The sequence below is a fragment of the Anastrepha ludens genome, chromosome 3 (assembly GCF_028408465.1).
Source record: "Anastrepha ludens isolate Willacy chromosome 3, idAnaLude1.1, whole genome shotgun sequence".
NCBI classification, from domain to species: domain Eukaryota; kingdom Metazoa; phylum Arthropoda; class Insecta; order Diptera; family Tephritidae; genus Anastrepha; species Anastrepha ludens.
In genome coordinates this window covers 132667360-132688997 of record NC_071499.1, presented here as the reverse complement: position 1 = coordinate 132688997, position 21638 = coordinate 132667360, and the positions used below count along the sequence as shown (strand labels likewise).

The following is a 21638-nucleotide window of genomic DNA, read 5'->3' as shown; positions in this document are numbered from 1 at the left end:
TAAGTTTAACTGCCTAGATTAGACAATTTACAGTGCATCCCAAAGCGACGACCTTTGTACTGCGCTTTGAAATTCTTTAAGCCGCAAGAATTATAAATAAAATCTAAAAATAATTCCACGCGTCTTAGCATTTTGGCTTTTATACTAACACACATACATAAATACGCAAATATTTACATATGACTACTATGAGCAAAATGGGAGAAGAGGAGAGTGTATGGTCGCCACAAATTTGGACTGCAACTGATATTTGTGTTGGATTGAAGGGGCCGGTTTATTCCAGTCGGGCCCACCGAAAATTGGAAAATGTTTATCAATAATTAAATAATAAATTATTTATATGCATGTGCACATGCATGCCAATAACTGTAAGCATTTTTATAAAGGCAATGTTTTGCATGCTTAATTCTTTCGTTATCAATAATTATAACTTTGGAGATTCTAAATCTTCGTTTCATTCCTCGAGTCATTCTGAGCATAATTCTTCTATGATAACATCCTTAAAATGTCTGCAATGAAAAATTATCATTAATTGTGCATAAATTCTCAATGGTGTTTTTTGTGGTTGTTTAATTAGTTTTACTAATTTTTTATTAATTTATTTAATGGCAAAACTTTAGTAAATGTCTATCGGAATATTACTGAGATCTCCAAGTTTTTTTATGCTCAATACTACCATAATTTGGGCAAATGACATTAATATTTTTATTCATGCTCGAATATGAATTCATATATTTTTTAAAGATTCGGGAAACGTGTTCTAGTCGTATGCATACACAAATGTGCAGACATAGTAGTCATATCTAGCCAGCTGGCCAAACCACCACCCAGTTTGTTTCACTCTATTGCGTTCCATGCAACCACTTTAAGTTTGTTCCATGCCACTCTTGACCGTTATCATTCACAAGGATATCCCGCTGCAATATTAGCATTGCCAGTTGTAGTTGTTTGAAATGCCAAAAACGGCCGGTTAAACCACAAACCTCTGATGACATTACAACCGACTCAACGTCGAAGGGGCAGTGCTCGTACATATATTCGTAATAAGCTACTCTCACTTCACTTCAAACGAACTAGGAATACGTCTACAGGTCCTTTTTATTGATTTTTCCATGCCATGTAGAAAAGTCAAACTTAAAGTATTTGTCAAATACTCAACTCAAGTGGCTGACAGTGAACACTTATTGACGAGTACATACAAAATTAGCATATTTGACACGAATTGCGATTTGCGAAAAATTGTTGGTGTTACAACATAATAGCCATTCGTTGATAAAGAATATATACAAAAATATTGGAATTAAAAATATCTCAACTAGTGGCTGCCATTTGTGAGCTGATGCAGGCAGCACAATAGTGAAAATTTGAAACATGAAAAAAAAACGTCCTTCGACATCGACTCCATTTTGAATAGGAATTGTGCTTGAAGAAAAGTGGATGCATTTAAGTAAAGAGTGCCCGACATCTGCCAGAAGTTACAAATCCTTTCCAAGAAATATCAAATACACAATTCAGCCACCCACTTCACCCTTCTGGCTGTAGAGCGAAAAAGAAAGAAAAAATAATATTTAAGTGTTTCAACCTACCCCAATCAACGACGGGCGTCTGCGGTAGAGGTCGACGACAAAGGGTTTAACGGTGGCGTAAGCAGAGCAAAACCCACTACGACCTGTAATTAATTACAGCAATAGTGCAAAAGAACGGCTTTTCTTCTTGCTTGGTTTCCTGACGTGCCACAAGGATATTGTTTAATCAATAACGAATAGAGCGATTGGCGAGTGAAGGGGTTACTAGGCTTCCAACCCCAACATCTTCGTCCATTTTGTGGTTGTGTGCGTGAGTGTTAGTGTGTGTGTAGTAAATTAAAAATTGCTAAGCCGCCGAGCACCCTCGCAATGCGAAGCCAATTGGAAATTATTTAAACACCATATAGTGTAGTGTAACACTCGTGAACCTTTGCACATCGCAATCCGACGCCACAATTCGCGTCGTAAAGATGTACAAGACGGTGCGGCACGGCGAGAACAGCCTGCAATATACGATACTGCCACAGAACGATGACTTTCGCATCGAGGGCAAGCTATCAAGCGCAGGCAGTAACTGCACCTCTGTTTCTGGCCGCAAAGGTAAATCGAGACGCCCGAGACGGCGCTCATTCTTTGCTTACTTAGGCTTAATTTTCGTCTGCACCGTTATTGTGGGCGCAGTGTTGATACCATTTCTAGTGTCGGCGGAGTGCCTGCCCAATCCCACTGAGTGGTTTTTAAAAACGAAGGCAGCGCTAACACATGGAGCCAGCATTAATGGACTGCACAGAAACGCCGGTGGGCCGAGGGAAGCTTCAAGAAAAGCTGGTGAAAATGGTGGATCTCAACAATTACCGCTACATAATAGCGCTGCTAATATTGGTCAAAAAGTAGAAATTATCAACCGCGACGGCGTGGAAAAAATAATTTTACGTGTCAATAAAACGCAAACGCAGCCGAAAATAAATCAAACTAAGGTCAAACCTGTTGGATATACATCGGACAAGGAGGAGCAGCCACCAGCTGAGGAGACTAACGCAGCTGCCAACTTTCGCACACAGACTGGTAAAACAAAGGATGGAATGTTGGAACCACAAGTGGGTGTAGTTACTGGGGTAAAGTATGAAATGTCCACAACTGCAATGCCAGCACCGATTAGCGGCGCCTTAGATACAAATGGGTTATTAAATGGAGCGACACCCCAGGAACCATCGATTGGAACGAATAATTTGGTCACGGAGGTGCGATTCCAAACAGGCGAGATTCAGGCATTGCCTGGCATTGCGCCTACTATCGCTGTGACAACCACAATGAACCCGTACTTTGCTCAAAATGGTAAACAAATTAACAGCAACAGCGTCCTGGGCAAGAATAAAATACTTAGTCGTCCAATACAAAATGGTATACCAGCCGCAATACGTCCAACAACGTCATTTTCTACCACCAGCATTTATTCGCCACATGCACCAGCTGCAGCTTCAGCCTCAATCTCGGCTGCATCTTCAGTCAATGCCAATATGATTTTAAATCAAAATACTAGCGCCCCAGCTATGCCGACCATTATGACACGCATCATGCAATTGCCTCTACTGAAGTCTACAGCAAAGAAGCCAATCATACCGCCGGCACTCGTGCGCACCAACTCCGAGGTTATGCCACACAAGCAGCTCAGCAGCAATGAAGTGGCCAGTGGCGCAGCTGATAGCAATAACGGGGTTTCGGGTGTTGGTCCAGATTCGAGTATGAGTAGGCCTGCCCAGCCGTCCAAGGTGAATGCCGCAGATGTTGTGGAGACAAAGAACGCCGACTGGATTCAGTCGCATTGGCCTTACATTGATCCGTCTACTTATTTCCAATGGACTGTAAGCAAATAATTTTTTATGTAAAATTTTTATAACTGAACCTTAGACAACAATACCTCTGTCTCGACCTCCCTTATAAGTGTGTTGCATTGAAATTGGTTTAAAAAAAATAAATTTTTTGTTACATGCGTCTGGAAAATTGTAAGTTAATGAATAAGCAAATAGAAATCCGTAATGGGGAGTAGTAACAAATTTTTCATTTTTATAAAAAAAATGTTGGGCCAATTTCCTTTATAAATACGAGTATATCTAATCCTGCCAATGTCGAAACCTCGGGGAATATTCAATTTCAGTTTATATTTTGGAAGATATCAAAGTAAGAGTTATTTTACTGTTTCTCAGTGTGGGCCGAGTATAATTGTGCTTCCCTCTTCCACCTTGTCACTTTTGATTGAATGCACGCGATTTAGTTTTCACCCTAATCTATAACCTTAGTTGTCATTACTCAGAGTAAATTATTTATTACTACTTAAACATTTTATAACTCGAATATATAATACATATGTATATATGTATGTATGTACATTCGCGTACTTCACTGAACAAGTTGTATTTTTTTCCACCGGAATTATAAAATTAATTATATTTTAAGACTTGTATGCCGATTTGAGAATAATTCTAAAAATCGTGTTTTATATATAAAATTAGTTTACAAATAAATTGGTAATAATAAAAAATGTAATCTTTTGTGGTGGTTTCAAATCGGTCTGGCTTACATAAATCTTAATATTTTTCGGAAATATTTCGGGGGAAGTATTAAAATATAATACAAGTGCTAGTATTACTCCAATAGGAAAAAAGTACCGATTTTTTGTTTTTTTTTTTTGTACCGAAAATATTGCACCCTTATGTACATATGGGCATACTATATTTACGTACATTTATATATGTGCATACATGCATTTCTTAATACTTATTAAAATGATTTATTTTTTATTTTTTTCCTATGCTCTAGGGTTACAAGGAGGACAGCGTTTTACTGCCAGCACTGCTGGGTTTCGCCTTAACTGGCATGATTCTAATCATTGCGGTTTGCTTGGTGGCACGCAACAAACGCGCCATCGTCTCTTCGGTGCGAAAGCGGAATCGCAATGTAAGTGGCCAAAACTCCACCATCGGTAAATAAAATATTCATTTACCCACCTTTGCGTTACTTTTTCTTTTCAGGACGTCGAAGAGGCCGGCGCTGACGATAATACAACACTTCTGGCCAATGCCAATCTTTCCGATGAGGACTAAACGACCGTGCGTGAAGAAGAAGCTCAAAACTTTGCGAAGTTTGGCGTGCAGCAATAATGCTTACTAACATACATACTTACTCAAACACACTAAAAAAATACCACCACTATCGTAATATTGAAAAACTCCAAGTTTCACCTACCGCTAGTAAATATCCGCAAATTTTAAAAGTGCATATGATTGTGTGCCCACCATCGAAAGAAAATCAAGTGGAGCCACTTAATCAGTCACCCCGAGCGATACCCAATGTTGTGATTAAGAACATTCGTGCGCATAAAAACCCACACATACATATGCATATATACACGTTCGCGTGTCAGATGACCACAAATCAAATGAAAAATCTTACACTTTACAATTTTGACCGGCTGAAACGTGGAATAATCGGCAGAAATTCTAGAGGAGTAGAAAATATGTATCCATTTATTTGTATGTATTTTTCAATGTAACCAACGCTCACACAGGACACAATCAGCATTACTTAAAAATATATAAAATGTTTAAATTAAGCTAATGAAACCAATTAGTATTACCTAGGAACATTAAAAAAATAAATAAAAGCATTAAATTTTGATCAAAAGAAACAATATTGTTCAGCAATGCAATTAAAATCGAAGGTACGTGCATACATACATGCATCTTAAGGCAAAACTTATGTTTGCAAACTTTTTAAGCGCCCAAATTTTTGTTTAATGCAAACAAAAAGCCTAAAAGACTGTTGCATTTCATTTAAAAAATTTCGCCACATAAATTTATCCATGTAAAATAATTAAGCTGAATAACAAAATTTAAGTTTCGAAATTTTTTTAAATGTTAAAACAAACATTGTAATTCAGATAATAATTAAGTAGAAGCTAAAAAAAGTAGCTTGACGCAAATGAATACATAAATAATTGTCAAATCTAAAAAGAAATGATAGTTCCAATACTTTATTTCAAATTTTATCATTTGGGAGTGATGTAATCAGCCACAAATTATTAATTGTAATACAAAATCGAAATTTCGAAACAAATATTATCTACAAAACCTAGGTATATACATATAAGTAACTCAAAAAGCAACAATAATTGTAAAACTTGGAATCGTCCGCCATCTTCGATAGGCATTCAAAATAGTGCAGTGATTAGCTACGTGCGAACAAAACCACTTAAAAGTAGTATAAACGAGTCACTCAAGTACAGTTTGTTTTGATTCACATTTAACTCAATTGAGCTTGTTACATTTCCACACATGTACATATGTATGTAATTACAGGCGTAGCGCTCTCGCTAAAAGCAAACTTAAATAAAATAAAAAAATAAAAAATCAGTATAGTATAATATTATTAAATTCACCCGCTTTATATGTATGTATCGCCTAGCAGTTTTTACTGTAAAGGAACTGTGTATTGTAGCGTAATGAAAGCATCCTCTAGAGGCCCACTCTGTAAACGTGCATACTTAAATAATAATGTACATGTGTATGTATCGAAACAGTTGTTGCATTGATTGAGCAAAGCACACTAAGCAAAGCAGAGGAATAGGTAAATACAAATTGTAGTAGTTGAACAGAAAAATGATAAACTATTTTTGTAAGACGATGTGATAGCAATAGAGAAGCGTAAATAATGTGCACATACACACATGCACCAAGTATCAATACATTTAGTACATTACAACATATTCACATTCATACTTTTACATACATACATACGTAGTATATATGTACATACGTAATAACATAAAAAATGTAGTGCAATTTGCATTTCCGTTTATTTGTCATAATTTCATTATTTTTTATTTCCAAAAACAAAAGTACACGTACATACAGCGCACAGATCTATACAGGTGTTGAGTATAATAATAATAAAAAATATGAAATATGTACGTAGCCTTTTTTGCACCTTGCAGCTTCATTTTCCCACCAAAACAAGTAAAGATAAACAATTTATTCAATTCTCGGAATATCATGGAATTATTATTTTAGTTTTTTTAATTTTGCTTATCGCAATAGTGTTCATGTATTTACAAGCGTATTGAGTTGGTAACTTTTTAAGAGCATATACTACACATATATACATACATACATACATGCATCTTATTGAATGTGTATCCTTGTTATGATACTCGGAAATTGTATTGCCAATGCAAACTACAAAGAATCGGAATATTAACTATATAATGCAAATGGTTACCTAATTGTTAACTACAATATACCGTAAATATTATATGTAAACTTACAAAACAAGCAACAATGGTAGTACACAAATTAATAGCAATCAAATGTATAACTTTTGTTGGCCGCTTTTTACAAATATGTATGCACATGTATTTATAAATATGTATGTAACCCACAAGTAATTACGGAAATGTAATAATGTATGGCAGAATTGGCGCTATGACATAGAAGAATCCTTCACGAAAAAACAAATCAATAATCATTTGGAAAAATGTCACATTTATTTAGATACTTTAAAAAATTTTCGCACGCATTCTACAAAAGAGTAAATGAAACCATTTAAACCCAAACAAAAAACATATATACATGTAACCGAATTGGAAATTAGAGCTTTGTATAATATTTCTTTTAATTGGCTTTATTTCTTTCCAATACAATTAATGGATTGGGCCAAAAATATATTGTCCGAATGTTTTATTCATTTGGTAGGACCAGCTAATGCCTTTTATTTGACACTAAAATTATAAAAATGTTCATATTTACTCAAATTATGTGCATTTGAAATGTCACAAAAAACGGAAGTACTATGACCAGAAAAGGAAAGGGTCGGTTCATAGTAAGTTAATCGCCGGAAATGGAAAAACAATACTTGATACTATAAAAATGGAAAATTGGTGGAATAAGAAATCGGCTAACCAAATATCAGTCGGAATTTTTTAACGGCATTTTGAAAAAAAATAGCAGATGTCCTTAGCAATCGGATTTATGTTGTATTCCAATAACTCCAACTACATCCAAAATTGCAGTCCATGCATCGGAAACCAAACATCGATGGCAGAAACGCGATACCCAAAAGCGGAAGTGAGTTTGTACCGCCATACTCCGCTTCCCATGTGTTTCTTACGGTCTCTTGTCACATATTTCTAGGCGCCTAGTAGTATTAAATAAGTTCAATAGCTCATAACTTTAACAAATCCAATCAATTTTCATTATTCAGGCGTCAAGCGAAAGAGCTCTTTCCAGATACTCAGACGACGTGGGGGTTTTTTTTTTTTGTTGATACATGGCTTTTTAACTGACGTAATTCAAAGATTTTAGTGTCAAGTAAAAGGCTCAAACAGAATCTGTTCAGTATTAGCTAATTTATGTCCAGCAGTCTTAGTTCAGCTATGAGCAAATCGTAATGTTCAAGCGACATACTGCATCATATGCCATTATAACGAATGTTAAGCATTACATAAATTCCACACTATTGGCTATATATACACATGTGTATATGTTCGCGTAAAGTACACAATTATTATTAAATATAAGCTTCTAAGCCGGTACATTGTAACACCTAATAAAACTCGTTTTAAGTAACGAAAAACAAAAGATAGCTTTTGCGATTGAAATTCACTCAAATTAAATCATTAATAAAGCCTATATACATACACACTCAGATAATGGATTTAATTACAATCATTTCGAATTTTGTAGTATTATTTTATATTCTTTAAATTTCACTTTTATTTATTTTTTCTTTCTGGGCATCAGTATGCTGTTTTACAAATTGATTAAAGTTTTGTTCCTCAACATGATCTTCATTAAATGTGGGTGCTTCCTCTTCATGCCCTTCTTCGTCTTCCGAGCTTTCATTTCCTGGATGTTTGAGGTAAATGTCTGACAATTCACGTCCCATGGGAACCTATAAAATGGCATCCTTAATAACAACACACTTTTTTACATCTAATCTACCTCCTCCACATAACTGCTTAAGGGCACTTCGGCTCCTTCACCTTCGCTTTGCGCAATTTTAGCCAATTCTTCTTCCTTCTTTTTCGCTTCCTCAGCAAATTTTAACTCACGTAACTTATTGTACTCGGCTTTATAGTCCCTGCAATAGAGAAAAGGTTTTCGAATAATTAGATGCTCACCAAACAAAGAACAAATTTCCTTTACCTTTCGTATTCTTTTGCACATTCACTTACTAAATCATAGAAACGGTTAAAGCCAATGCCAGTTTTCGACGATAACCCACACGTTCGCAAATTGCGGTAAAACTCATCTAGTGTAAGTGACATGGTTCTTGTCAAGTTACTTATGTAGTTTTGTTCTTTTTCTAGAGCTTCTTGAAAAGCCTCAAAATCTGTCATCCACTCCACTGCAAAATCGTGATCCTGTACATCGATCTGCATATTGAAAATAGACTTTATAATGATACTTCAGCATATCTCTTTATATGACTCACCTTATTAAGAGCTACAATAAAAGGCAAACGTGCTTTGTACAATATAGAACATGCATATAACATGTTGGACATAAACGTGGTTGGACTTAGAGAACGCACAACATCCATTACATAGACAACAACTGTTGGAAACATGGTTGCAAGTGCTTCTGTTATTATTGTGCCAGACGCGGACCATGTAAATACTTCAATCTGTCCAGGTGTATCAATTATGCACCACTTGTGGCCCTGTTGGCCAGCGCGTCTTATTAACTCAACCACCTTTTCGAATTTCGTCGCAAACAAATTTAAAGACGTAACAATTCCACCATTCGGCCCAAGCTTATACTGTTTCATCACCTCTCTATAATTTACAGTATCCCTTATGTCAATATTAGCGTGGTAGGGAGTTTCACGACACGCTGGATCAAGATTTATCACATATGGCTTGAAATGATTAAATGTAAGTTGTGTGAGCTTCTGCACGAAGGTTGTCTTCCCAGAGCCAGCCATGCCAAGAACAATTAGGCAAATCGGTGCTGATATGTTTTCTTGTTCCACGGAAAGTGAAGATGCTTCACCAGAAGATGGAGTTGAACGAGAGGCAGAGGATGACATTATACAATTCTATACTTAATTCTTTCAAAATGTAAAATAACTACGATTAGGACACTATTTATGAAAACGGTACAAAACGATGCTAAACGATCTGACATAGTGGTGAAATCTATTTCACCATGTGTGGGATGCCAGACGAAGGGTGAATCATTTCACATTCTACTCAAAGTAGAAAGATTATTTTGTTTCACTATTTTGATTTACATATGTTCACGTATGCCGCTTACTGAATTAGCAAAAAATTATTATTTTTAAACCAATTTAATATGTTTTAAACTACATGTTTCATTGACAAAAATTTAATAATATACCAATTCCAAAGTGTGGTAAACTTAACAATAACCAAAAACAAAATTAGAACAAAAACACATGTGAGATTTTAACAGCTGATTGTCAAATCGGCGAAGAAATTAGAAGTATTCAAATTTTTTTGTTATTTAACAAAATTTTAAGGCAAATAGAAACTCAAAACTAAAAAAATGTCTGGAAAACTGATCCTACGCCAACTTTTTCGACAGAGCATGGTCGCACCACGTATACATATGCTTAAACGATACGAAAGTGCATCTACAGCTACTGGTGAGACGAACAATACCAAGCAGCCAACATTTAACAAAGACACATTGAAACAACTTGTCAATACCAATAAGGTTGTAGTCTTCATGAAAGGAAACCCAGAGGCACCGAAATGTGGTTTTAGTAATGCGGTGGTGCAAATATTGCGAATGCACGGAGTTCAGTACGATGCTCATGATGTACTCCAAAGCGACGAATTGCGCCAAAGTATGTTCTAAAATGCATAGATTTCCAATAAAAAGTTATCAAACACCCTTTGCAGGTATCAAAGAGTTTTCAGATTGGCCTACCATCCCCCAGGTTTACATGAATGGCGAATTCGTTGGCGGCTGTGACATTTTGTTACAAATGCACCAAAGCGGCGATTTGATAGAAGAGTTAAAGAAAGTTGGCATAGAATCAATTTTGCTGACTGAGGCAACAAAACAAGATAAAAGCGCTCCAAAAGACAGCACCTCAAATCAAAAGTGATGAGGATGACATATTGATATACTCGTATTAGTAATAAGAAAACTTGTTGCAATTTTTTGTTATCCCAGCAAAGAGACAGCTTTAAAATATGTCGCCTCAACTAAAATATTAATAAATGATTAAAAAGAATTTAATAATAGTATACTAATTCTGCACCCTCTAATTTTTTGCTCCTCTGTGTTTCTCCTGACTATGATTATATTCAGCAATAGCAAGAAGTTCCAATATTTTCACATATATCTGAGTAGGATAATGAATCTGCAATAATTGCATACAGTACTCTCGATGTTCTTTAAAGAACATGTTGGCGATAATAATAGCGATTGAGTAGGCAGCACGGTGATGCAATTGCTCTGCCGATAGACTATTGATTTTTCCGTGGGGTGCCATTTATAAAACAAGTTATGTAGAAATGAGAAATGTTTCTATGGCGCTAAAACACGAGGCGTGAAATAATTAGACAGGAAATGAAAAACAGCCGTTACTTAAAAATGGCGGACAAAAACAAAAAATCCTTCTTGGGAACTTTAACCTACTTTATAAGCTTTGTTATTTCTAACAGGTTTTTTCGTCTGCATCAGGCAAATATGGCAATAAAACAAAAACAAACGTCGTATAGCTTCACTTTATTATCGCTTTGTTATCTCAACAATACATTGAATGTATTTTAAACGTATTACTTATACTTCAATTATACATATTGGTAGGTGAAATATTACATAAAATATATTAAAATATAATAAATATTTTAGTATTTGTATTGTATACCCACTAATTTGTAATTTTATCAATGTTATTATTTTTTTTTTCTTTTTTTTCATATTGTTAGAATGCAACGCCATTTTGGTTATAACTTTTTGATTAGGATTCAACTGTGGTTGGATGAAATCGACTTTTTTTATTGGTCACAAACGAAACCATAACATCACTCTGAGAAAAATAGATTTAAAACGCCGTTATTAAATGCAGAAAAATTGCAAATAATATTTAAAAACACGCATATAATATGTACAATAATACATACATAACTACTACGTACTGAGTGAGAATGGTTTTGTAAACATAACTGCCATTATTCAGTAAATTTTTAATAAAATAATTTATAGTCAGTATGAAATTACTCATTTTTCTAAAAAAAACATCATATATCGCATTTGAAAATTAAAGTAGCAAAAGATATCAATAATACTATGTTTTTATGTAAGGTATGCATAAAGATTTTGGATAGTTAGCTTCCTCGGACATTCGTTTTATTGCGAATGCGAGTATGGTGACAATAAGAAATTTTGGGGGCAAACTCCGAAGGGTTTATATCTCTCACCCTCCAAAAATGTTTAATATTGTACTCCCAATATTTAAGTTAGCCAATTACCTCTTACAAGTTTCCCAATTATAGGTTTGTCATAATTATAAATAAAGAAACTGGTATAACAATCATTTTCAATGAGAGGCTTAATTTTCGTTTGGTTCTAACCCAATTCAGCTGCTTCAGACTTATTGTCATAACGCGTCGTACGTTACACAATTGATAAGCGCTCCATAAATGATCCCTCTAAGAGAAATTCATTGCTATTTGTAAGTATATCGATAAGCTGCTCGGATTCACCAGTGTTTATGCTAAAGGGGAAAAACGACGAAATTTCTGGCAGCAATCCAATACTATTCAATCCATTCAGTGTAACCGACAAGGAACACTTTCGACGCCTTTCAACGCCATCGATCATTTCAATGCTGCTGCGTCGCTTCGTAGCGTTGTCTGTTGGTGGCCGCTTTTCACCAGTTCGCTCAAAATAAATGTCTGGCAGATCATCGAATTCCTGGAGTTCTAGACAACGTTGCAATTTAGCAATGTTGCTCAGAAGGAGGCGGTGATTCAGATCAATCTGTGGAAAGCCACCGTGTTTGATCTCCAAAATTGGCATCCAGCGATAGTAACATTGTTCCCATATTGCCAAATTAGCCATGCTGTGTCGTGGCTCTAAGTAGCGATCCTTTGGTATGGTGGATGAGGTCACAAACAGTTGCGAATTGATAGTGGTAAAGCGTTGATGTTGCCCTTGTTTTAATGAAGGTATTTGTGCGAGTCCCGGTAACAGTATAGCACCCGCAGGGATCGCTATGGAGCGACGGTTCTGCTGCTCCTGTCGTTGGCGTTGATAGAAAGGGTTCGTGAAAAAGACTTTGTCCTTCTCAACAAATTGTTCTCCCCAATCCCAAACGGGTCGAAGTACCAGATTGCCTACACGTACGGCACGTGCACGATCTGCTTCTGTGTCGAATTGAAACGTGTCGAAAATGGGCAGAAAACACGCATCCCACAAGGTCGTCAAATACGTTTGGCTGTATTCGAATTCATCTGGAAATTGTTGTAGCAGCTGCCACACGCAGTCTAAAAATAGTAAAAATACGGGACTTTCCTCCTCTTCAGACGCATCACCACGCACGTGGCCCAATCTAGTCTGAAAGGGATGCTCCAACGCCACCCACTCTTTCTGCACCAAAGACTGGAATCCATCAATTGTCCGAAATAAAGGATCTAATATTATTTGTGTCAAACTTGACACTATACAGCACAAGTCCCGGCCGTTGGTCTCCTGCAGCACGCATGTCGTACCGGTACGCAATGATTCGGCAGCCTCACACGAGTATCGAAGGCATAGTGACACATAGAAGAGCCAATTCGACTTTTCTACATTTGTTAGAAATTTGGAGTCTTGCACAAGAAACTCTTGTGGACTTTCAGCTGTGCAAAGGCGACGAAACTTTAGATAGGCTCTTTGCACATCTTGGATACTAGGAAGGCGATCTGTCAACTGAAGCAGCTTTAGAGTGCGCCGTTCATCACATTTCCTCACCAGCTCAAGTGTCACGTTCTCGACTTTCGTATCTTGCTGCATTGCGGGTTTCAATTCAGCCAAACGTACTAGCGATGCATTCCCGTATCCAAATACCCAAAATGCAGCACGCGAATCATAGAATGCACGAGACAAATCTAGAAATCGGTCAATTGTGCAGCATTTAGGAATGACAAAGTGAGGGGGCAGAGTATACTTTGGTGCTTGTAATAAATTTTGCAATTGGGGAACACTATCCGCACTCACAACTTGCCATTCGTTGGCTCCACATCGGATTAATTCTCGAGCCCAATCATTTTTTGTGCTATACATCGTGACGCTAGATTTTCCCAGCATGGAATAATATGGCTCGCGGTAACAGTACGCAAAACTGAGATCATGGCGTGATGGATAGGCGAATCGCGCAAGCGCCGAAGCTATCAGCTTGCCATAATCAGGTCCAGATCTCGACTGCTGGAAGGCAAATTTTAGTAGTCGAAAGTTCTTACAAATAATGTGAAGAGACGTAATCCGACTACTCATCACTTTTTGTTGTGCGTCAAGTTTTTTGCGTTTGTTGCCGCCGCTGAGTGCTCTTACGCTGACTCTCCCGCCTTCCGCCAACTGGTATACGTAGTCGATATTATTTAAAGTCACATCGTTCCGTTGCAAGTATAAATGTTCCTGATAAGATTCCTGCGGTGGCGTTTCATGTTGTTGGCGCTGTAATGGCACGAAAGCCATTTTGAAATTAGTCACACTTAGTAAACCAAATACCGCCTGACGGGAGATATCTAGTTCAGAACCCTCAGTAGGAGCAGGCATTATTGCTGAGAAGAGGTATGCAGGTGCAGACGCCACAACAAGCTCACTAGGCAATAAGCGCGGTTTAGCCAAATGAAGGTCACGCAGCTCTGTTGGAAGCCAGTCATCACTACCCTCTTGTCGTGGAATCTGTTAAACCGAAAATTAAATAATTAGAACAGGATGATGTAATGAAGGAGTATAATCCAGATCTATGCTAGGCAGTTAATTGCCACTAAATAAAATAATCAATTCTAATGTTACTCCATTAATGGTACTCACGTCACCAGGGGAGGGTGCAACGTAACTTAAGAACGTATTTCGCTTCCGGTCCGATATGCTGGCCATATTTGGTATTAATTACTTATCGTCCGATTTTTAATATCTTTTACCTTTGGCTAATGTCACCGCCGAATTAGCCTCAGTAAAATTATGTGCGTTTCTTGAATTTTAATGCTTAATGTATTGAATGTGTCTGCCCTATTGTTGGTGTTGGGGGTTTCCGTTCTATCACCACGGCCGTGAGGTGCTTTGTGGGCGGGCGTGTTGCAAATGCCAGCACAAACACTGCGTCCGCCCTCTGCGTCAGCAACTGTACTCTAGATTAAATCTATTTCGTTCGCTGTTTTTGTCGTTTTCCTCTGCTTTGCATGAGATAAGTAATGAAAGAATTTCCCGTCGTGTTTACTGAATTTTGTTTTCTTTATTCGTGTGGTGTCATCACCAACATTGTGCCATTTCAAAACTCCTTGTTTTTTTTAATTTTTCTAATAATACGCTTATTTTCAAACGCTTTTTTATTTGAAATGCATTCCTAAACATGAATATTATTTTCCCGAACAATTTTAATTTTTTCCACAAAACAGCAGATAATAAATTTACTTTCCTTCACTGTGCGCTATTTTCCAAAATTATTTTACTTCGTTGTTTGGGTGACATTCTTAATTGCGCCTTCAGGGTGGCATTGACAGTTAATATAAGTTACCTTTTTTGCATTGGCTTTGACATTACCATATTTTCTACAATTAATATCGTTTATTTTTTAATCTGCATTCGCTTAACTTAAAATACGAACTTTGCGAAACGATAGAACTATATGGATTAAGGTTAACAAGCAAAAAATTATAATAAATATAAAGTATAGTTTAGTGAAACATGCTTCAAATCGAATGTCGAAGATATTGTTCATTTTTGGTGTTTGTATTAAATTAAAATGTGTATTGTTATTATTTATTCTCTACTCCTTTAAGAGCTTAAGGCTTCAGCAAAAGTTATCAAAACATTTCTATATCGAACCATAGGTCTCCGTTGTCAGTATCTTCGTTTCATTTCTTGCGGGTTCCAAGCCAAGGCGGCATACGTTATTTCATCGTAAGGCCTTCGTAGAGTATGGCCTATTCATCCCTATTTTCTCTTCTTTACTTCGTTGTTGATGCTTTTTTGTCATGTAATTTTCCAGAGCTACTCGTTTGTTATCACTCTTGACCACCATGTCTTAACTATATTACGCAGACCCATATTTATATTGTGTGGTCGAAGTCACAAGCCAAGTTTCGAATCCGTATAACAGAACGGACATAACTGATGCATTAAAAATGTTAAGCCCCAAAACGCATAAAACAGTCAACGCCAGCAATTGTTTCTTCTCCATTTATAAACAACGCAGCGTTGTCAGTTTGGATACGCGTAGATTCCGTATTTTTAATGTCAATGTTGAGTCCTTGTTGAAGCAAGTTTAATTTCATCAGCATATGTTGATGCGAATGCGAGAGCAAAACAGCATCATCTGCATATTCCAGATATTCGAGATTGATGTTCACTCTCCAAGTAATTTCACGATTTAAAGAGTCCACTACAACGATAAATAACAGAGGGGACACGACTCATCCTTATTGGATTCCCGTAGTGGAGACAAAAGCTTCACTGAGGAGAACTCTACAATTCGCACCACTATAGCTATTTCTAATTATATTTATGATTTCTTCGTAATAACCATACTCTCTAAGGCTGCCCATTTGGATTCTCTTTTGACAGAGTCAAATGCTTTTTCATAGTCAACGAATGTCATATATAGAGTGGTTTCAGTAAAATAAACGTATGCAATAAAGCATTTTTGCAACTTGTGCAAAACATAAGCTTTTTCTACGCTAATTTTCGTATTAACTGTTAATGATCATTAAAAAAATGCCGTCAGTCAAAAAGCTAAGTAAAATTAATGTTGCCATAATGCAAAGTCAACCCTCGACCTCTTTTATGGCCAGCACATTTATTCGTAATAATACATCTATGTATGTTTTCAAGTGTGGGTGTGGAAATGCGAACAAATGCGAACGTGGATTAAACGTCAAAACAAATAGAGAAGAAAGAAAACTCATTAGAGTCAAATAATTTTGTTTTCCAATGGAGGTTGTGGCAAATTTGGTTAAGAAAAATCCAATAAATTCTAATTACACTTACGTTTGAAACATTTTTTGTAATAAAAAAATTGTAATATTTGCAAAATTTAAAAGACTCGCCATAAAAGGAAAGTGAAGAGAGCGATTCCTTTTAAAAGTGTGGGAATCTTCAATCGCTCCAGGAGGGAACCGAAGTAATCAGTTTATGTTAATTCGAAAATTCACGAAATTTTTAGTAACCCAGGCATCTTTGGAACATTGTGTAAAATTTACACGTTTCTATACGCATTTAGCACCAACAACATCAGTATCGAAAAGATCCTGTAAATTTCTTAAGCAGAGCGTGGTAACACATTGCTCAACACCCTCGCGGTCTGAAATCTTTACAAATCGCTTTTCAACAATAAACATGGTAAACACAGAATCATCTGTGGCATACCTGGAAATTCCCGACAAGTCGGAAAGCGACAAAAAACATTACAAGTGTGTAGATAACCCATAAACTGTTATTGGATGTTGGCGGATAATACTTTAATTTCTTCTAGAGCGCTGTTACTAAGCAATGGTATTCGTGCATTGCTCGTGTCAGACCCAACACCGGTACCACATTGCGGGCTAACATCTTCATCGTCATCTTCCTCTTACGATTCCACTGGAAATTCATGTGCCGAAGAGAGCAGCAGTACCAGCAGCGAAGATGAAGAGTCGATGAGTACGTCTACAACAGACAATGGGGAAAGCGATTCAGATTTAGAATCAGAAGAAGGTTAGTTTTCCACTACGGAGAAAAGCTCTTAGTCAGTTATTTATTGCAACCTCATTTGAAATTGAAATTTTAAAATTTTGCAGGTGATGAAAAGTTAGCAGCCTGTGCGTTGCTGGTGGATGTTGGATCGTTTACAGAACCATTAGAATATCAAGGGCTGGCGCATTTCCTGGAACATATGATTTTTATGGGTTCAGAAAAATACCCAGCGGAAAATGCATTCGATGCACATATAAAAAAATGTGGTGGTTTCGACAATGCTCACACTGAATTCGAAGAAACATGCTTTTATTTTGAAGTATCTGAAGAGCATTTAGACAGCAGCATGGACTACTTCTCGGCCTTACTGAAAGCGCCGTTGATGAAAAAAGAAGCGATGACGCGGGAACGCGATTCTGTTGAATCGGAGTTTCAACAGATTGTACTCGACGATGAAGTCCGGCGCGACCAGCTTGTAGCTGCCTACGCCACTCCAGGTTACCCTCACGCCACCTTTCCGTGGGGAAACCTCAAGACTCTTAAGGATGGTATAAGTGACGACGAGCTACACGAAAAGCTGCACGAATTTCAAAAACGTCACTACAGCGCACACCGTATGTGTGTTTGTGTGCAGGCTCGGCTTCCCATTGACGAACTAGAGCAAATGGTTGTGAAACACTTCTCAGGCATTCCTAGCAACGATCTTCCGGGTATCGATCTGTCGCCGTATAATTACCGTGGTGCTTTCCGGAATGAATTTTTCGAAGAAGTGTTCTTTGTTAAGCCCGTGGAAAATATATGCAAGTTGGAACTCACATGGATACTGCCATCAATGATAAAGGTTCGAATATTTATTTAGAGCACCCGCTATAAGTAATTACTAATTGCTCGCTTTCTTTGGTAGATGTACAAAACGAAACCAGATCAATTTATATCACATTTGGTAGGATACGAAGGAGAGGGTAGTCTTTGCGCCTATTTGAGAAAGCGCTTATGGGCATTGGAACTCACTGCGGGCATAGATGAGAGTGGTTTTGAATCAAATTCTATCTACTCCTCGTTTGTTATCGGGATATATTTGACTGATCGTGGGTTCCAGCATCTTGATGAGGTAGAAACATGGAGTAGATATGGGGAATTTTACATAATTTCGATTTTCAGGTACTTGCCGCGTGTTTTGCCTTCATAAAATTGTTTGCTGATTGCGGTCCGTTTAAAGATGCATTTATCGAGTTACAAAAAATTGAGGCGACTAACTTCCGATTTGAATCTCAGCGGCCGGCATTGGACAATGTCGAAAAGTTGGCTGTAAAACTAAAATATTATCCGCCAAAAGATATACTGACTGGCACTGAGTTATATTACGACTATAATGAAGATCATATACAAGATGTTGTCAAGCATTTAAACGAGTTTAGATTCAACATAATGATCACCTCGCAACACAAATATGAAGGAATAACATATGACAGAAAGGAAAAATGGTTCGGCACTGAATACACAACTATTAAAATGCCAGAAAAGTGGCGTAACCTTTGGGAGAAATCAAAGCCAATTCCAGAGTTGTTCTTGCCGAAGCCAAATCGGTTTATTTCAAATGACTTCCGTTTGCTCTGGGAAGAAAATGGCAAACCAGAAATTCCTACTGCACCGAAGAAGATACTCCAATCGGATATCTGCGAATTATGGTTTAGACAGGACGACAAGTTTCTCCTGCCCGAGGCGTACATGTACTTTTATTTCATATCGCCACTATTACGTGTGGATCCCAAAAAGTAAGCTGAATTTATCTTTTAGTACTGCACGCATTCACTGACTTACTTTGTTTTAAATCTCTACAGCGATGCCTTGTGTGCGCTCTATGAGAGATTGATCAAATTTCGGCTAAGTGAAGAATTGTACCCAGCGTCGGTGGCAGGCCTGTCATATCAGTTTTACACTGCCGAGAAAGGAATAATATTGAAGGTATAAAAGGTCGAGCGAAATTTCAATTAATCTCCATTAATTCGATTGTTTTTGAGAAAAGGTGAATGGCTACAATGAAAAACTATATTTGCTGGTAGGCATCATAACAAAAGCTATGGTGTCAATGCGTGATCATATCACGGCGGATCAGTTCAATATATTTAAAACGGATCAAAAGAAAGCCTACTTCAATTCGCTCATTAAACCGCGCACGCTAAATAAGTAAGGCCACTTTCATCATATGGTTGAGTTAGGGCAATTAAAAATAAATACATTTTCATTCAAGGGACATCCGTCTGAGCATTGTTGAGCATATTCGCTGGCCAATGATAACTAAATATAAATGTTTAGATAGCCTTACACTGAATGATGTGTTAAATTTCTCCGACGCATACACTAGTGAACTCTACTTGCAGACTCTGATGCAGGGAAATTTGACCGAGGAGTCGGCACATAACGTCATGAATTCAGTGCTTACTACGCTTAACTGTCGGAACATTAAGGAGGTAAAATCGAATGAAACCTTCAGCTATTCAAGAATTTCATTTTATCCCATAATTTTTGTTCCACAGACTAAATACATCGAGAATCGTACCGTCCAGCTGCCTCAAGGTTCTCACTTTATTCGCTGCCGCACTCTTAATGAGAAGGATGTAAATACTGTCATTTGCAATTTCTACCAAATCGGTCCGTGTTCACTTCGGGTCGAAAGCATTTTAGATCTGTTGATGATGTTTGTCGAGGAGCCATTATTCGATACACTGCGTACGAAGGAACAGCTTGGGTACTATGTATCTGCTTCGGTGCGAATGAACTACGGCATAATTGGATATTCCATTGCGGTGAATTCGCAGGAAACGAAGTTCAGCGCGTCACACGTTGATGAGCGGATTGAAGTGTTCCGCGGCAAAATGCTGCAAATACTGGAAGAGATGACGCCGGAGGATTTCGATCATGTCCGGGAATCATTAATCAAAATCAAGCAGGTTGTTGATGTTTCCCTCGCTGAGGAAGTGGCCCACAATTGGGAGGAAATAACCTCAGAGGAATACGTTTTCGATCGGAGACGACGTGAAGTAGAGGTACTGCGTGCGCTGGCCAAACAGGACGTAATCGATTTTTGTTTGAGCAACGAGCGCACCAATCTACGCAAATTATCTGTGCAGGTTATTGGCAATAAGGATGCGGTGCGCGTTAAACGCTCACCAGCACTTGGCGAGAAGAACTCTAATGACGATAGCGGCGACAGCAGTGGGGAAGAATCAGAAGTCGATGATGAAGAGCTATTCAACGCATTGGCGAACAAATTGGATGTGCGATTCATACCGAAAGACGGCGACGCTACGACAATTATAGACATTAAAGATTTCAAGGAAAATTTGCATGTTTATCCGATCACGAAAACCAAATTAGAAAATGGCACAGAGCGCACCCCAATGGAGATAATAGAGGAATGTTGAAAATTGGCATTGATATTGATCAGACCGGATACATTGACGGACTTATGACACACATAGTTTAAAAGAAATGATGTGCTCTTGATTTGCGGTTACTAATTTTATTCGCTATCGTTTAGAAAAAAATTTAATAAATTTCAATTCAATAAATAAAAACTTGCAATTTTATGCGTATAAAATTAATTGGTTGGAGTCTTGAAAAATTGATACGCTAATAGTTGGTGTTGTTAAATATATTTAGCATTTTCATAAATTGCCATAAATACAATGGGAGAATGGCTGGAGTAGGTCAGCGCAACAAGAGCACATATGGTTGATTTTGGTGACCGAAATATTACAAAGAAACGTTAACAAATACAGTGATGCGGTAAGCAAACAATGCGTTGGAAGAAAACATATGTGCTGCTGTATTGATACTCTTGTCGATTGAACTAATTGTGCCACGAGCAATTAATTGAGACTCGAGGGAGTGTCTGTTCTGCTTCAGAACCATAGTAAGTCATTAGTAAGCCAAATTATTTATGGGGCAACTGCAAAGAACACACGCGTGGCACTGTAACAATTTCATTTTTACCAACTGTTCAAATTTTTTGATTTCTTTTCGTTTTTCATTTACAAGCGATGCTGTCGCTGGCGGAACAACGCTTTGATAAAAGCTGAAATTAAAACTTGTACAACAGAAGGACGCTATCGTCGCGTTGCAGATACAGTGCACTCGCGATAACTCGAACTAATTAAAACAGGCGCTGTTCGATTTATCGAATTTGTTCGACTTATCA

At 37.4% G+C, this 21638-nt stretch overlaps 5 protein-coding genes across 5 annotated transcripts; 3 read left to right on the top strand and 2 right to left on the bottom strand.

Annotated features, from left to right (window-relative positions):
- Window positions 1-935: 935 nt before the first annotated feature.
- Window positions 936-7278, top strand: LOC128859348 (uncharacterized). The gene is made up of 3 exons (XM_054096302.1): window positions 936-3388; window positions 4344-4481; window positions 4556-7278. Exons 1-3 carry the CDS (start codon window positions 1997-1999, stop codon window positions 4625-4627), a joined length of 1602 nt encoding a protein of 533 aa, XP_053952277.1. The 5' UTR covers window positions 936-1996; the 3' UTR covers window positions 4628-7278.
- A 987-nt stretch (window positions 7279-8265) lies between these two features.
- On the bottom strand, window positions 8266-9717 carry LOC128859351 (GPN-loop GTPase 1). Its single transcript, XM_054096308.1, has 4 exons — window positions 9015-9717; window positions 8726-8955; window positions 8522-8660; window positions 8266-8471 (listed from the first exon to the last, which is right to left on the bottom strand). The coding sequence occupies exons 1-4, from the start codon at window positions 9609-9611 to the stop codon at window positions 8280-8282; spliced, it is 1158 nt and encodes a 385-aa protein (XP_053952283.1). The 5' UTR covers window positions 9612-9717; the 3' UTR covers window positions 8266-8279.
- Window positions 9718-9986: 269 nt separating this feature from the next.
- Window positions 9987-10787, top strand: LOC128859352 (glutaredoxin-related protein 5, mitochondrial). Its single transcript, XM_054096309.1, has 2 exons — window positions 9987-10394; window positions 10450-10787. Exons 1-2 carry the CDS (start codon window positions 10091-10093, stop codon window positions 10656-10658), a joined length of 513 nt encoding a protein of 170 aa, XP_053952284.1. The 5' UTR covers window positions 9987-10090; the 3' UTR covers window positions 10659-10787.
- A 478-nt stretch (window positions 10788-11265) lies between these two features.
- LOC128859347 (myotubularin-related protein 10-B) lies at window positions 11266-15231 on the bottom strand. The gene is made up of 2 exons (XM_054096301.1): window positions 14579-15231; window positions 11266-14446 (listed from the first exon to the last, which is right to left on the bottom strand). Exons 1-2 carry the CDS (start codon window positions 14642-14644, stop codon window positions 12176-12178), a joined length of 2337 nt encoding a protein of 778 aa, XP_053952276.1. The 5' UTR covers window positions 14645-15231; the 3' UTR covers window positions 11266-12175.
- A 1428-nt stretch (window positions 15232-16659) lies between these two features.
- On the top strand, window positions 16660-21042 carry LOC128859345 (nardilysin). Its single transcript, XM_054096297.1, has 9 exons — window positions 16660-17175; window positions 17238-17458; window positions 17542-18278; window positions 18342-18548; window positions 18599-19212; window positions 19279-19402; window positions 19464-19624; window positions 19689-19908; window positions 19975-21042. Exons 1-9 carry the CDS (start codon window positions 16898-16900, stop codon window positions 20860-20862), a joined length of 3450 nt encoding a protein of 1149 aa, XP_053952272.1. The 5' UTR covers window positions 16660-16897; the 3' UTR covers window positions 20863-21042.
- The last annotated feature ends 596 nt before the right edge of the window (window positions 21043-21638 follow it).

Coding starts and splice junctions, on each gene's coding strand:
- LOC128859347 (XM_054096301.1), bottom strand. CDS start 14,644: ATGGCCAGCATATCGGACCGGAAGCGAAATACGTTCTTAAGTTACGTT. Junction 14,447..14,578: donor TTGCACCCTCCCCTGGTGAC/GTGAGTACCATT, acceptor TCGGTTTAACAG/ATTCCACGACAAGAGGGTAG.
- LOC128859348 (XM_054096302.1), top strand. CDS start 1,997: ATGTACAAGACGGTGCGGCACGGCGAGAACAGCCTGCAATATACGATA. Junction 3,389..4,343: donor CTACTTATTTCCAATGGACT/GTAAGCAAATAA, acceptor CCTATGCTCTAG/GGTTACAAGGAGGACAGCGT. Junction 4,482..4,555: donor TGCGAAAGCGGAATCGCAAT/GTAAGTGGCCAA, acceptor TTTTCTTTTCAG/GACGTCGAAGAGGCCGGCGC.
- LOC128859352 (XM_054096309.1), top strand. CDS start 10,091: ATGTCTGGAAAACTGATCCTACGCCAACTTTTTCGACAGAGCATGGTC. Junction 10,395..10,449: donor AAGCGACGAATTGCGCCAAA/GTATGTTCTAAA, acceptor CACCCTTTGCAG/GTATCAAAGAGTTTTCAGAT.
- LOC128859351 (XM_054096308.1), bottom strand. CDS start 9,611: ATGTCATCCTCTGCCTCTCGTTCAACTCCATCTTCTGGTGAAGCATCT. Junction 8,956..9,014: donor TTATTGTAGCTCTTAATAAG/GTGAGTCATATA, acceptor TTCAATATGCAG/ATCGATGTACAGGATCACGA. Junction 8,661..8,725: donor TGTGCAAAAGAATACGAAAG/GTAAAGGAAATT, acceptor TCTCTATTGCAG/GGACTATAAAGCCGAGTACA.
- LOC128859345 (XM_054096297.1), top strand. CDS start 16,898: ATGTTAATTCGAAAATTCACGAAATTTTTAGTAACCCAGGCATCTTTG. Junction 19,403..19,463: donor AGAAAGGAATAATATTGAAG/GTATAAAAGGTC, acceptor TTTTGAGAAAAG/GTGAATGGCTACAATGAAAA. Junction 19,909..19,974: donor ACTGTCGGAACATTAAGGAG/GTAAAATCGAAT, acceptor TTTGTTCCACAG/ACTAAATACATCGAGAATCG.